General features: G+C 35.3%; 1 protein-coding gene and 1 non-coding gene across 2 annotated transcripts in view; one reads left to right on the forward strand and one right to left on the reverse strand.

The window, feature by feature from the left end:
• Positions 1–13,814, reverse strand: part of LOC124360896 (prostaglandin D2 receptor) — a 39,543-nt gene extending 25,729 nt beyond the window's left edge. The window contains exons 1-2 of the mRNA XM_046814883.1: positions 13,587–13,814; positions 3,688–4,639 (exon numbers count right to left, since the gene is read on the reverse strand). Coding sequence (XP_046670839.1) covers positions 3,688–4,137 — 450 coding nt within the window. The 5' untranslated portion in view covers positions 4,138–4,639; positions 13,587–13,814. The remainder of the gene's footprint in view (positions 1–3,687; positions 4,640–13,586) is intronic.
• Positions 13,815–16,403: 2,589 nt separating this feature from the next.
• Positions 16,404–16,544, forward strand: LOC124361630. Its single transcript, XR_006922375.1, has one exon. It is a non-coding gene; the product is annotated as a U4 spliceosomal RNA (small nuclear RNA).
• Positions 16,545–16,965: the final 421 nt, after the last annotated feature.

The raw sequence follows: 16,965 nt of genomic DNA on the forward strand, positions 1-16,965 counted from the left end.
GTGTCGCTGGCGCAATTCTGGACACTGGAGCCTCTAGGAGTCAACACCTTCCAGCTGCCGGGGCACTCGATCGTGGAATGTTCTACCCGATAACCTAAGTTCAAAGATCAGGGAAATTCCGCATCGGAGCAACGGTAGACAACTGAAATGTTTAGAGATTTAATTTATATTTGGCAATATGTTTAAAAAAACTATTTTTATGAATTCAAGTTCGAAAACAATCATTACAGATCTAAATGGTAAACATGTGTTCAAGCTAGTCCACAGATTACCACCACTGTGGTGAAGAACCAATTTAGAACTTGGAGGACGAAATGTAGAATTGATGTGGAAACAGAGGTGAAATTCAGAAACACGCGTTGAGAAAGTCAAGCAGAACAAATGTAACTAACGGTTCGTGGCCGGAGACGTGTTGGGCGGAGGCCTATCTGTTCTTGGGGATCGGTCGGACTCCGGGCGCTCAAGCTTTTTGGACGCCTTGAACGATAAAAAAATGTAACCGATTTCTTAAAAATATTTTAAAAACCATCTGTTACCCGCAGCTTCACATACAATTTCGTAGGTTATGCACCTGTACTGTATGAGCACTTCTGGTACGAGTTAATTATATTTCCGATGCTAATGTTGAGTTTGCCTTGTTGATACGATTAAGAAAATATATAAAAAGGTTTATAACTATAGCCATTGCAATTTACTTCGTTATTAGTATGTTTTGTTCCATAGTTGATTTTGTTTTATTTCCGGAAATATATATATATATATATATATATATATATATTATTTCAAGAATATATTTAACAGATCAGAGAAGCTTACTTATGTCAAAAAAAGAAATAAGATGGGTTTTATATGTCTTTAAATTTATAATAGACGTTTTGTAATATTATAGAAAACAGAGCTGGAATTGGTACATTAGTTTAAATTGTCCAGCGAGATTTCATCTAACACAGTTCTTGTCGACTGCTTCAAAGGGAGTGTTCGGAGTCAAATTTTGTCCTTCTTATGTGTAGGGCATTTTCTAAGGCAGATTACTTCTTATCTAATCGCTGAAATCTAATTACTACTTCTAAGTAAAAATATACTCTTATACTTCTAAGTAGACAATTTACTCACTATAAAATGTAAACAAATATAAACTAATAAACGATATTTACACAGAACAGTTGATTACATTTGACAGGCTTATTCAATTGATATTACACAACTTTAGAGACCAAGATGGGATTTTTCGTTACTTTAAAGACCAGTGAGCCGTTGTCCAAAGGGACTTTCGAAATCAGAAAATAATATATTCATCCCAGGAACCGTAAGAATGTCCATGTAAAATTGAAGGATAGAGAATGTCAAGAAGGATGATAAAATTGTGGAAATTGTACATGTAGATGTAGCTGTTTGTGTCTATATTTATTTATTAGGAAGTGTACAATATAAAATTTTGGATTTTTCATTGTCACACCAAGGAATACAAAAGGATAATTACGTAAATCCTCGATCATGCATTCGCAGTAAAGCTCACAGAGGTCAAAGCAGGAGAGAAACGGTCGTGAAAGGTGATATTCGTTATTGTCATACTTGGGAACACAAAAGTATAATTATGTAAATCCTCGATCATTCATTCGCAGTAAAGCTCACAGAGGTCAAAGCAGCAGAGGATCGGTCATCAAGATGAGATTCGCCAACAATAGCGACACTGTTAGTATAATAGGCCGCAGGAAACCTGACAATGCGAACATTCTAGGCTGTGGCTGTGCTGCTGAGGGGCACCCACACACACTGCGGCAGAGAACATGTGGCTCTGTCATCATCTTCGTTTCATTTAGATTAAACTAACAACTATTTACATACAACTTGAATGATACTGTACACAATGTACTTGTACTTCGTTACCATTATTAAACTCATATAGTATAGTGTAAAATACTCGTAGCTTTATTCTCACGATATCACACTCTTCTGAAACGTTTGTGAAGTCATCACGAACATTGCACAGGCAAAGCTACAGAATGAAAGTCGTGGTTGAATTCGTAGAGTATCCTTACGAAGTAGTCTTTCTCTTTGGCCTGTAGGTGTGTGATGGTGAAGCCACAAGACATTAGTCTTTACAAGAGCATTAGACCAGCTAGTGGCTATAGCGAAACAACCTTGACTGTTACCACATAAGATTATTGTTGAATCTCAAACAATGTTATGTCCCTTATACTTGATCGTAGAACTATTAGAGATTCTAAAGACGTAGTTAATATGGAGCCAAACACTGTTGACACTCTCTTGTGTACTTAGTGCGTACTTATGACGATGGAGGGGTAGTAAAGCAATTTTTGGGAACTCCCGGAACTGTACCTTATCCAGAAAACTCATTTGGTCTAAACCTAAACTGGACTTAGCTCTGTGACGGAATATCACGTCCATATCGCATTTCTAAAACGTCTGTTTCAAGCCTACAACCTGATGAATACATTAAATTTGAAAGTTGGTATTTTTGCAAGTGAATAGTCAATATTGGATACTATATTCCAACCGTGTAAGAATATTTACAGAAATTCACAATATTACGGAACAAAATATTTATGGAACTCAGTTACACACCAAACCGTATTTCCTGCTACGCACTGCCACAGGAAAGATATAACGTACAAATGTAAGCCAATGGTGTAACTGTACACCAATTTGTGGACGTGGGCAGCTTGTTTGATTCATTTCCTCTCGCTCAGTAAATCTAAGCCGTGGATGCAACCTCCTGTCGGGTCGGCTTTATGTAATAGAATTGTGCCTTTAACGATTGACTGTCAATGTTTACTATGTTTCATTTTACTTATTCACGTTGTATCTACAGCAGTGGTGTGGACATGAACTTTGCGCGTCATCCCACAATCTTACATAATTACACTATCACTGAAACAAATCGTGGACTAATAAGGTCTTAAATAATTAATCACTTACAGACTTTTTATGACGTTTTATATGTGCATGATACTTCAAGGTCGAGAATGACCCATGACTCGTGGTTCAAGATAAGGACAGTAAACAATTGCGACATAATGACGTAATTTTCAATGCATTTCTCCTGTTCTGCTGCTATTTTTACGATGGTAAGTTTCCAAGTACGTAAGTTAAGAGTTTTCCAGACGTATAACTTCAGGGGCGAGGGTTAGGGGCTTGCTGCTGGGAGGCCTGTGGGGGTGACGGGTGGTGCTGCTTGTAGCGGTCATGTGGTCAATCCGAGTGTTTAGAGTGATCGAATGTCTTCTTCTTCGTTTTGAATTTTTCCTGTATTTATTACAATATATATACATATATACACTTTTCCTTTTGTATTTTAACTTATCCTTTTTGATTTCATATTAATATGTAGATCTTTACTTTAAGCTCATTTAATTTTGTGTAGGTTAACACATTTTGTTATTTTATATTTTAATTATAATTTAATAATTTACCGAAATTGTTATTGTATTGTATGTATTGTAAATTCACTATATATAATATGAGGTTTAGTGGTAGAGAGGGCTCGATAGCCCTAACTTCGCCTATTTAATAAAGGCATTTTTAATTTTATTTCATAACTTGTAAATACATTTTTTAAAAGAACACTTAATGTAAGGTAGGAAATTGTACAGAAAAGAAAAATATTATGTATTAAATCTTAGCTGAAGGTAAGTAAGTTATGATAGCTACACCCCAAACACTCACCTTCTGGTAGAAGAACGGCCGGGTGAGCGCAAACCACCGCTCGACCGCCATGACGATGGCTACACACCCGGAGCCGAGGCCGAAGAGTCTCCACAGAACCCGGAACCCACAGAACCAGCGAGTGTGCCCCACAGCGGGGTAGTACAGCTGGATGTTCATCTGCGTCATCATCCCGACCACGGCGACCAGGTCGTTGGTGGCGAGGCAGCGCAACATCAGGGCGTGCTTGGGGTTCCGGGGCTTGGAGTCACTCCTTAGGAGGAACCCCAGGGCGGCGAGGTTCCCCAGGACCCCGACTGTGTAGAAGGCGGTGATCACCACCTGCCCGGTCACCCCGACGTGTCGAGTTGGAGTTTGCAGCACCAGCTCCGGTGTACCGTCCTTGTGCAGCGACAGGGAGGTGTTTAGGTCCATCACTAGGGAGGCGACGGTTCCGTTGAGGAATTCCATACTGATTAATCGAGTTCCAAGTAATCACGATGCTTACATTTTCAAATTGAATGAACTCATATACGAGATCAATAGTTTATACAAGGTGTACCCCAGGGTTGAGTAATTTCCCCACTCTTATTTATCTTGAATGAGACGTTTCACTACAAGACATTTTATAAAATTTGTAAAACTGTATATTACAAAGGGAGCTATCTATGATATAATCAATAATAAATTCATATTAATATTTTCCTTTCAGTCCTCAAAATAATTCGTACCTCCACGTCATGATTGAAGGTAATTTTAAATTCTACAAGTACAATACCAGCTAAATTTCTTTTCTGGATCCATCAGGAAAATTCATGTTTTAAACTAGTCCTATTTAATTTTATATTTTACTCGAAATAGCAAAATAAACAGGTGATTTCCAAGTCGATCGATTCAATATAAAAATGGTGGACGTGCTTCTAGGTATGTCGCCTTGTCATAGGAATGGTGATTATCGTCTGCATACCCTCATCTGCAACAGAACAAACAGAACCTCTTTAAGTGGTCAACATTGGTTGATTGGAACAATCACAGCAAGTCAACTGGTGACATTGAACCTGATCAATTTAAACTCGCTATTTAATCCTCATGAGATAATTTCAACTACTGTAGTTTCATTCATCTTACAACCCTTAACCGGTAGAATGGTCTAATTTCCAATGTAAACAGTAAAGTTATTCACTGGCCGACTTACTAAAAAGGAGCACTTTATTGTAAACCGCTGATGTAATAATTATGGATCGTGGATCGTGTACACAGTGTTTGGCGCCAGACAGACTGTAGCGAACACACAAGGAGATCACTTAAGAGTTTGAGGTTATGTTACGTATGAACAGCTGATTGTGACGTAACACAAACAAACGGGCGCCAACAAGTTCTTGACGTTACTTCAGTGTCCGGTCGCGCTTGTGCATGTCTGGCCAAGTATTATTAACTGGGTTTTGTTTGTTTATGCACGAGCAACAATTCCGCACGTGTTTGCTTATTGAAATTCCAAGACCGATGTGTGAGCAGTAAATTTTCTGTGGATGACAGTTGTCTATTTTAAAGAACGCTACACCAATGTTCTGCTTTATCGAAATTTCAGCTAAATGTCCCAACAACACGAAGTAGAATTCAGATATCAGAAGGAAAATTTATTGATTGTAAATTTAATTAATGATTAAAATGCGAAGATTTTATAAACAAATAGAATGAAAACAGGTATAGAAAGGAATTATAAGAATAGAAATGGTACCAAAATTACTGATTCAATGACCCTTACAATTCCACTGACCCATCACGCGGAAGAGCACGTGTGGTTCCAGCAAGCATAAGTTTTTCCTCGTATCTACTAGATACCTCCAGGCTGTCCTATAACAACCAGGCAACCGAAACTAGGCTCGAAGACGATAAGACAATGTTATTGTGGTTAAACTTGTATTTTTCACTCAAAGCCAGCTCACATGCACGTTCTAACACTCAGCAATTAAGATGGCGCTGAGCAAGATGATTTCTTTGTCTACGTTTTTTTTTCTTCAGAACAACTTATTGTCTACGTATACTGTTGACTGCTTTATACATTTGCTGGTCACACGGTGAAGTAGAAGGCAATCTTGTGGGAACCCAAAGAATACCTCGTTAGTAAAGCAGTCACGTGTAGACGAACTACACAGGTCCGAACCGTGACAACCGTGCCGTGCGACTGTAGGACTGTAGGTCCACGCACAGTTTTGACCAGTGTGGCCGACGTCACTTTTCTAGTCTACTGAATAATATTTATCAGATATAGAGTATAAATCTCGAAACATCCTTCAGAGTGCTGCAGAGTAAGTACGACGATCCCTTGTCAAAATAAACCCGTGAGTCGGACAGTGGGTCCCAGGCCGGGACCGTGGACTTTCTGTCCACCCCTTAAGAAGTATGTAAGAAATGGTACCGACAGTTTTACGACGTGGACCTACGGTCCGTGCACCGTGTCGTGCCTTTTCCTGTGTGTTCATCCCTATATCCCGTCTTATCTCACGCTAGAAGACGCTGTGTGATCTACCCTACCAACTCGTTCTTTAACGTGTGGAGAGAAAGACAAATTTAACCCTTAAAGTGTAGTTCTGACCAACCGTTAAAGCGGTAAAAACAGATGTTTTGTTTCAATTATATTAATACAAGTTACATTTTTTGTTTCTATGACAAAATTAGTAACAACTTAATAAGTATTTAAATATATGAAATGGAGGCATAAATACCCATAAAGATAATTGTCGCTATCTAGTCCAATTAGAAAATAACTATACAATTTGGCTTATCATATTGAGTTCACCATCAAAATATTATATCTGTAATATATGGGAAACCACAGAGCATGTTACTCGAAAAATCACTTTTGGGTGAAAACATTCATCTGGATGGAGGTTCGGTTTTATTTGGTTTGGTTTGGCTACATTTGCCACTACTTCCAACACACAGTGTAAAACACTTATAAACATAAAACGTGAATAAAAACACAGATCGTGCACAATAAATAGGTAACCATACTGGCGTTTATGGCCGAATTCCGAGTCAGGGGATAATCGAATATAAACACCTAGGTCTGTCTGTGGATCGGTAATCACCATAACCAGCAGTGAAACCCACTTTGTTTAGTCCAAACTGTAGAATTTAACGTCTAACTACTCTCTGAGGATATCTTCTCTTTCTTACCAAGAGAGCGCTCTGCGTCTATAACCGCTAGCATGTTTTAGCGATCTACTCGGCCGCGTACATCGACGGTAGCTGCGGTTGAAGAGCATCATTATTCCAGCCCCTCGATGGATAGGCTTTGCCAGTGGCGTAAGCGAAGGGGGGGTCCAGGGGGTCCGTTGTTAAAAATATAATTGTCCTTTCGTTTAAATCATAAAGTATCAAACGATACTTTTGGGCTCGGCCTTTCGGATAGTGTACTGTAATCACGGTATTTCTAACGTGGTGTTTTCGGTTGAGTTAGGACGACGATTTTTGTTATCATTAAACTGTACATTGTACCTATATAATTATCGAGAAAAAAAAATTACTTTCGGTCGGTAAATACCGAATAAAAGCTCTCTACAGATTCAAGTTTTGACGATTTTGGATTTCACTGGTTGAGGTAAAAGTGGTACTTAAAATTATGTTAGGACGTTGATTTTAGGTATTAATTCAACGCCGACTAATACATATATAATTATCGAGAAACAAAACAATAGAATCACTTCCGGTTGGTAAATACCGAAGAAAAGCTACAGATTCAAGTTTTGACGATTTTGGATTTCACGGTTGAGTGGGTGAGGTAAAAGTGGTACTTAGAATTATGTTAGGACGTTGATTTTAGGTATTAATTCAACGCCGAGTAATACATATATAATTATCAAGAAAAAAAAAACAATTACATCACTTCCGGTCAGAAAATACCGAGGAAAAGCTCTCCTAATTCAGATTTTGACGATTTTGGATTTCACTGGTTGAGTCGTTGAGATAAAAGTGGTACTTAGAATTATGTTAGAACATTGATTTTAGGTATCAATTGAACGCCGACTAATACCTATATAATTATGGAAGAAAAATTGAAAAAAATCAATTCCGGTTGGATAATACACCGGAAAAACTCTACTGACAAGAAGTTCAGACTACTTTGGATTTCACTGACTGAGGTATTATTTCATTTTCCTTAGTATATTCCGATCGGAAGTGATTATTTTTGTTTTTCTTCTCGATAATTATATATTTATAGTCTTCTCGATAAGTACTATATAGTCATCAAAACTTGAATCTGTAGAGAGCTTTTCTTTGGTATTTACCGACCGAAAGTGATTTTTTCTCGATAATTATATAGTTAGTCGAGTACAGTTTAATGATAAAAAAAATTGTCGCCCTAACTCAATCAGAAATACCACATTTACCTCAATAACTGAAGTCCAAAGTAGTTGAAGTTCTAATCATTAGAGTTTTTCATGTGTATTTTATTTCCGATCGAAAGTGATTTGTTTATTTTTTTTCGATCATTATGTACTCGTCTACAGTGTAATGATACAAAAAATCGTCATTATAACTCATTCATAAATGTCTCAATCAGTGAAATCCTAAGCAGCCGAACTTCTAATCAGTAGAGTTTTTTCCGGTGCATTTTCAGACCGTTAGTTTGATCTGTACCCGAGCAACGCTAGAAAATCACTCCTTTTCTAAAGGGTTTTCGGCCGTCAGTGGCCCATTTTCCCCGAAGGGGTATTTCATTTTCTCCACAGAATATAGTTGTGTCAATTATACGCTTGAGTGAAGCTCTGTTTTGTTCTTCTTCTTTCTTATCCAGTGAATCCAACATCACTTTGGTGCCTTCTACTCGGCCAGAATCGAACTTCGTAAAGTTTTTGTAGCTATACAAGAAATTTTGTGGTACTACTAGAGTTGCTGTGAGAGTTGAATTTGCCTATTACATCTTTCCACTTTCTATAAGGCGTAGTTACTAAAGCTCCATATTGTTGGTATTTACCTTTTACTAGTGAACTCATTGGCAAATAACACACAAAACGTCCCCCGGATCCTAGGTTTCGGACCCCCCCCCCCCCCGAACGAAATTTCTGGCTACGCTACTGGGCTTTGCTGTCGCTCAGCTAATTGATAACCGATTACACACAATTGAATAAACTCCTGAAACTATTACAAGTTTTGCTTTAAAATGTGGACCTACTCTGATATTACCAACATTCACTTCTACCACGTAAACAATCGGCCCGCTATCTTACGGCCCTATTCTCAGATAACATCTATCATTTTTCGCTTGAATAATAATTAATTAGTTAATAATTTGTGCGATGACTCGAGGGTTATCACAATTCCTATTCGTCACGGGCTGATGTAGTGCACAGTTCCATTCTTTAATATTACAGTTTCGATCTTTGTTCTTCATAAATGAATTCTATCCCTTGCCTTATCATATTCAAAACTGTGTGGCTGTGCTGTTTATATTGTTTTACGCTTTTTTATGTTTCTATTCATTGCTGTTATTGTTACGTTTCATTGTTGAAGGTTTGATTTATACACGATTTTTTCATTTTTTAACTACGTTTTGTTTAGGCTGTAAATTAAATATTCGAACTCAAAACAACTTTATTTATACAATTTGTACAATTATATTTACAATTATACAAATAAAAGAACGGCATCAGTCATATTTAATTTAAAATATTTTTATATTTCCATAAATTTTTCAAAAGAATATAAAACTTTATTGGTTAAAATATTTTAAGGTGTTTTTTGAACAATAGGTTATTTTCTATACTGAATGTCTTTTGGAATTTTATTTATATGCTTAATTTATTACTTAATGCCTGCTGAGCTTGCTTTATTATAATGAAATTCCAACGAGTGTTTATGTACTGACAATTGGTTTCTATTTCAAGTAAAGTAGTCGTGATTTGACCCTAATCGAGGTCATTTGTAAACATTTGATCTGACTATCATTACTGTTTCAAGTATATACATACCATAGACAGTTAAATTCCCAATTTAGAAAAATAATCTTTCATAGAATATTATTAATTTATAGTATAGTAAAGAACTTCGTTGACATATTTTCCTCGCCATGTTACTCTATTCAATTTATCTCTTCCTTTCTACCTTTTATCTCTCCCTACCAGAGAGGACAGGATACATGTTTATCTTAGATAACATATTTATCTTCTGTTCTCCCTGCTCCCTTTTAGTCTTGGTACGCCTCAGGCTAAGTTTAAAAATTCTCGTAAATTGGTGTATTATTGTTGTAATTTTACAGTCATATGCTCAGTGGAAAACATCGAATAAAACTCTGTATAGTAATTGCGCTAGGTTTCCTGTTTTAAACGCTTTGCAATGAGGTTTGAAGGAGAGCGCCTAATCACTTGAACTCTCACACACAATTCATTCTCTGCTTCTGGAGTTATGATGAAGTATTATAATCACAGTGGAATGTGACCCTAGTACAATAATCTATGCCAGTCCACGACCGGTTTAGACCTGCCTGGAGTTTATCGGTGATCGTAGGCGATGCCCGATCGTTAATTAGAAGCTCTTACCACTCTTGGATTATTCCTCCTTACCTTAAACTGGTATCTATTTAATGGCCAAAGATTCGCTCAATACTTTATTGATTACGTTATCAATCTTTGAATTTCAGAAGAGTTGTGTTGGCACAGCTTGATTTAATATTACGTCATGCAGGTATTAATAGAACAATTAATTTATGGGGGCGAAAAATAATATTACAAATACATTTTCTGACAATAGTGAGACAATGTAAGCACTGCAATTCTTGCAAGGTGAGAACTTCATAAATTAATACCACTCTTAAGTTTGTGAACGATTTTATTTCATTCAAATAAGGTGGTTATTCAAACTCCAAAATATGGCTTTACAGTTGAGTACTAATTGGCTAAGCGTTAGCGAAGCATATCACTGGAGGAGGTGAAGAAAATCCATTTCTAATTGTCTACGTATTCATACGATATCTCGAGAACAAACTTACCTACGATTTGAAATTGTCAATGAACCTTCATTTATATAAAGTAAACATGGAGTTGGTGCATGTCACTTCATGGGAATTGGCTGAGCGTTGGAGAACATTTTTAAATTAGTCCTTCCTATGTGTGTATATCCATGTTTGCTACCCATAAGGAAACAAACCTAAGGGAGAGCAATTTGATCCTTAAGATTTGCTCTTGATCAGTTTGCAATCCGTGAACAACTTCATCCGAATTCAATAACGTATTTATTACCGATTATAACAATACACATTAAAGTATTTTTTTTTTTTTTTTTTTTTAGTTTTTAATTGAGTCGCTTGTTATTGTTTATAGGTATATGTATACTAAATCGATTTTTTCAAAAGGAAAAACTTGTAATAAATCCATTAAAACTTTGAATCCAGTTTCGGAATTTGAAACGTGGAAGTTTTTCGTTTATCGCATAAATTAGAGGTATTTTTAAAACTGAACAGGACGTATGTCAACATTGTCTTCACATGTACCGGTAGGTGTCACAGTATAACTATTCATATTACTTGTACAGCGGAATTACTTGGTCTGTTTTTATTTTTGTAATCGAGTCGCTGTAAGCAAGTTTTAACGTGACCGGGCACAGGTAGTATTCGTGTACACAGGCCCATCTTTGTTATATTATCAACGTTAAATGCCCCACAGCGATATGATCTCAATGTCCTATTGTATCACTTACTTCCAGCTGTTGAGCGTTAGGTTTAATGTTATGATGATGTGGTTGAGGCAGAAGCTCGATGTACTGTGTGTGATACTGTACGCCTAATCAGGACACTTTAACCCCAATTCTGACCTTTGACAAAAGTACAATACGATACAAATTAGCTTTATCTCGTTCAGACCTTTAGGCATACTACTAGTTGTTGACCGAACCCAAAATAATCAAATCTCTGGTATTTTTGGAACGTTTAACATTTGTTAAATATTTTTCTTATGTTATCGAAGAGTGTTTATTCTCCGGATATCGTCAACTTTTTATGTCTTAAACTTGTTCTATAATACTTAACTTACTGGAATATTCATGGAAATCAAGAAAAACAACCTTCGTGAATTTTTCACAGATCAGAGAGTAGGAATTGTATAGGAGTATAGAATTGTTCAAGTTTCTGAACGCTCCATCGGCGGCGCTTCTCCGCCGATAGAAGTGATAAAAATTACAACTTTTGACACCTCTTATTTGATAAGCTAAATAAATGAAACTATTTCAGTCTTAGTTATGTTCATATTGTTCTTTCCTTTGATATTTCCTACGTTTTAGTATTATCTCAGTTATCTTAAAACACTTTGTAATATAAATTTGTGTTTAATTTACTATAGAATAAAAATAAACCGTCTTGAATTTGTTGGATCTACAATTATTGTGTATAGAATCTTATTCGTATTAAACCAAAACGGCAAAAAATAATTTTTTAAACTTAGTAGAATTATTTCGGGGTAATTCTAAGCAATATATGGGTCAACCTCGATTTTTCTCATATTACAATATAATGTTCCAATAGTCAATTAGAAAAGGAAATGAGTAGAATTTCTTGCCGGAAAGCAGTTATAGGGAGCAGGCAACCGCCAGACGGTCATATATTGCTTAGAGTTACCTATTAGTGATCAGGGGCACTGACGTGATCTGGGCTTCAAATTTTGGAACTACCCGAGTTAATTTTTTTTCTAAAAGAGCAAGCAGCGCGAAGCGCTGCTCAGCGGGGCAGGCATCGTGCGTGATCCTTTTTTTTATTAAAAATTTCTGATAAATTGTTATTACATATTACAATATAATGTAGGTAATGTATGTAAAACAATTTTAAACACATAATTACATGCTGGAAAGCAAAGTAAACCAATATAATCCGCCCAATACAAAATCTCCGTAAAAATCTGGTAAAGGAATCTGTGTCATTCCTTTGGCCTGAATCAATTCAGTATAGACGAAGATCACGCACGATGCTTGCCCGCTGCGCAGCGCTTCGCGCTGCTTGCTCTTTTAGAAAAAAAAAAAATTAACTCGAGTAGTTCCAAATTTGAAGCCCAGATCACGTCAGTGCCCCTGATCACTAATAGGTAATTCTCGCGGTTGCCTGCTCCCTATAACTGCTTTCCAGCAAGAAATTCTAGTCATTTCCTTTTCTAATTGACTATTGGAACATTATATTGTAATATGAGTTGCCTGCTCCCTATAACTGCTTTCCGGCAAGAAATTCTACTCATTTCCTTTTCTAATTGACTATTGGAACATTATATTGTAGTATGAGAAAAATCGAGGTTGACCCATATATTGATTAGAATTACCTATTTCGGATAACAATTTTGTGAATGTATAAAAACACAGTTCACTATCATAGACTAGTTAATAACAGCAAATAACTGAAGTAATAACATATGAGAGTCCATCAATAAATAAAAATAATATAATACCTTATCCTGACCCTAAATAAAATCTGGAATTTTATACAAATATATACTCTGTAACAAATCTTGAGTTTTTGCAGATGCCTGCCAAAAGCTCATCTGATCAATGTTAATATGACAATTCTCAAATTACTCGTTATGTGATAAACCGAAAATATAAGTAATGCTTTTTTTAAACTGACAGAATCCCTTATCAAAGATAACGAGTTTGATGTTAACTATTTAATATTTCATAACGAACTTTAATCATTTCATAACTACTCTTACTAGAGTCTGCATTTGCTTCGATGTCCAGCTGTTTTCTATCAGTGAAAGTTAGTCAAAAGTTGTCTTAAAACTACGGTGTAGATTAAAATAGGTCTACTAGTACATCTTAATATAATTGGACAAACTCAAGTAACTAAACTATAATTTACAAAATAATAAACCATTATTGTTAATGGTATGTTATGGTTTTATATATATAAAAACCATCATACGTAAGTGAGAATCTAAACTTACTTGAGTTGATATTGGATCGTAGAAGGAACCAGTTCACACACTCCTCTCAACTGCACTACAAAACTATCTTATGAAACACTAATAGCGTTTTCTAAAATAATGCAATTAAAATAAAATATTAAATGAATGCAGAACTCTAGTCAAGATAAAAAAAATCATTTTTAGGTTAAAAGTAACCTACAAACGATCAGCTGATCGTAATAACAATGTCATCCGGTGGGAACTAACATGTAAACAAACAAAACAACTGAACTGGCTAGAGGGAGGGAGAATGGAGAAGCACGCGGGAAGGGACCATTGCGCATCACTTCTGCGCACCTCTGTGACCGACGCGCACCCTCCTGGAGCGAAGTGAAAGTTCTTGTTTTTAAAATGTACATTCGATATTCTAATTATACTAATCTACTTTAGCTTAACTGTGAGTAGTTGAATCGCTGAGTACGTTTTGTAATAGATTGAACACTATTGTTTATACGACAAGAATCTTTAGACTTTAAATCAATAAAATTACGTGGTTTATGTTAAAAGTTGGCATTTTCTTTTGCTTGTAAAGATTCAATATATAGCTAAAACCAGTTCATCGGAGACAAATTATAGTATCTTGTCTCTAGCTACAAAACATTACGTGCAGTCTATTTTATGTGCATCAAATGGAAGCGACAACGTGGTTCTATATAAAATTTAATTTATAAATAAAACTAAACTTAACTATAATTTTAAGACTAACGCGAACAAACAAATATGTCTAGCTTGTTAGATAGGTTTTGTAAATGCAGAACTTATGTTACGTGTGATGGAACAAAGCCTACTGCGGCTTTCCCTCGGTCTTCTTCACTATTCCTAGTAAAACAGTTATTTAGTGAGTACATGATTTTTTGTTTGCTTACGTTTCGAAGTTTCTCTAAAGATATACGGCACTAGCGTTCTTATTCTAACTAAGCATCTTTTAGATAAAATAAGGCTGAATAAAGTTTCATGGCATGCGGTCTAGTAGGAATTGTACATAATTGTAAAAAAAGCTCTAACCTATTTGTTTCAACACTAAATAATTAGAAATCTACGTGAAACATAACCTTTGAAACTATTTGGGGAATGTGCGAATTAGCCAGCATTTGCGAACGAGTGAAAGCATTTCCTTTTATGAGTCCTAAAGATTAACAAATTCATACTTTTTTTTAAATAAATACTTATAGGATGTAAGCTACTATAGGCTGTTTGTACATAGCACATCTATTCCTAACCCATTCAAAGAAAACTTATTTGAAGGTTGAATGTATACATTCTTGTTAGCCAATCTTAATAATTAAGTATTTTTACACAATTATCAATGTTCACGGGAAGGGAAGAAACACTGAGTTGTGATTTTTATAGTGACGTCTTTACTATAACAGTTTTGAAAAATGGAAACCCTAACCTTAATTTAAATGAATAGAAGGGATTTAATGTATTCCCAATGCTGAAAACTCTCTCGCCATTTCAAACATTGTTAGCAAACGTTTTCAACTCGTGATTTACAGATCTAGAAATTAATTATCTGGCATTTTTATATAATCATAATTCCTCCACTGTTTTCGAGATTATTTGGAAGATTCGGGACATTATCTTTTTTTGATATTACATTAGACTTTGAATTAACCCCACAAAGACTGCGTCACAAAAATCGTCATTGTTTTTTAAAGGAGACAGAAAAATTCAAATCCGTTCCGCACAATTCCAAATTTCCTGCAGTTCTTAGGATTTTATATTTGCGAAATTCCCTAATGTTAATCTTGGAAATGCAGAGGATATTGAAGAGCTTAAGGAACATTCGCACCCTTTAGGAATAAAAACCGGTTTAAAGTGCACAAATTTACACATTAAGTGGAAATCCATGTCAAATTTTAACTATTTAATTACATGGGAAGCGGAAGAAATAGGGATGGACCAATGAGAACTGTACCTTAAATGTATGTATAAACTGTAATATATATTTTATAAAAATAAATAAGAAGTACATAAAAACTATTACCGAAAACGATACAAAAAGACACATTATATTATTCAGATTGCTGTAACATGACTTAAATTCATAATAAAACGCTTCATATTTTATAGATTTATTACACGTGTAAGCGTGGCTCTAGTAAACTTACTTTACTCAATGGACAAGTGTTCAGAGAAATGATTTCATTTACAACTGTTATATATATTAAAGTAGTCTTAACTATAATTTTAACTAAAATGGGACGTAATGTGTTTTAAAAATAAAAGTTTAGTTATAATATACAGGTAAATTAATTAATTTACTTTTAACATTATTTGTACATATTTTTGAAATTTATATTGTGTCATTTATACTTTATAAATTTATATTTTGTATGAAACGAAATAAAATAGAGAACATTTACTTAATTATCTAAACAATAGAGAAACCATTGCAATATGTTACTGTATGCATTGCACGGGATATAACAGCTGTTAGAAGACATTGACCACACTTCTAATTAGTGTTTCACTAACTCGACGCTTGTAGCGCTAGTATTCACTGTTCGTTACAGCTCTGTCATAGTACAGCCAGATCCCGGCAGGTAGCACGCCCGTAGTATCTCAATTTTATTATTCAATACGTTTATTTGAAATATATAATGTAATCAGTTACATACATTATTAAAAAGTCTATGTTATTTATGGAAAATATAATTACCTTATTTTAGAGTTAGTACATTTTAAAATTATGAGTTTGTAGTTCTATATATACTATATTAAAGAAAATAGCCTTCTCGCCTGTAGAACGACATGTTAGTTTATAGACTACCCCAGCCTTCTCTCTTAAAAGTTAACTTTGCGCAGTGGCAATATCGTAACCAATGAAGTTCATCTGAGGTGCGATTATTGCTTATTGAAAACTTTTACCAATACCCCGCCGTGGGGGCGTGAAATATCGCCCGCACTGGCAATTTCTGGAAGCCCTTACGGGGGCTCATTAAACTCTCTCATCTTATATTAAATATTAATTAGTAAATAGTACCTGATTGGTTTACGGGCCGGAGTACCTTGTGCTCGATGTACAAGGTAGGTTATACGTAATTCCTTTTGGGCCTTAACTGAATTATTAGTCATTACTCGATGGATCTTATAAAAACAGAAGTTGGGAAAACTGCAACAAACTATAATAGATTCAATTACGCCATTAAAATAAAATCACTAGCAAACTTTTACCTTTACCTCTCAAAGGGGAAGTAGAATATCATCCGTTCTTGCAATTGTTGGAATTCTAGACGAAAATTATTCTCAAAACATAGTTATTTTATTCTGAAAACATGATGTAATATACAAAGCAATGTAATACTGCAGGGCAATTATGAGTTATCGTTTAGAAAATTTGTAAAAGTAAAAGCAT

Source organism: Homalodisca vitripennis, chromosome 4, assembly GCF_021130785.1.
Source record: "Homalodisca vitripennis isolate AUS2020 chromosome 4, UT_GWSS_2.1, whole genome shotgun sequence".
Lineage (NCBI taxonomy): Eukaryota > Metazoa > Arthropoda > Insecta > Hemiptera > Cicadellidae > Homalodisca > Homalodisca vitripennis.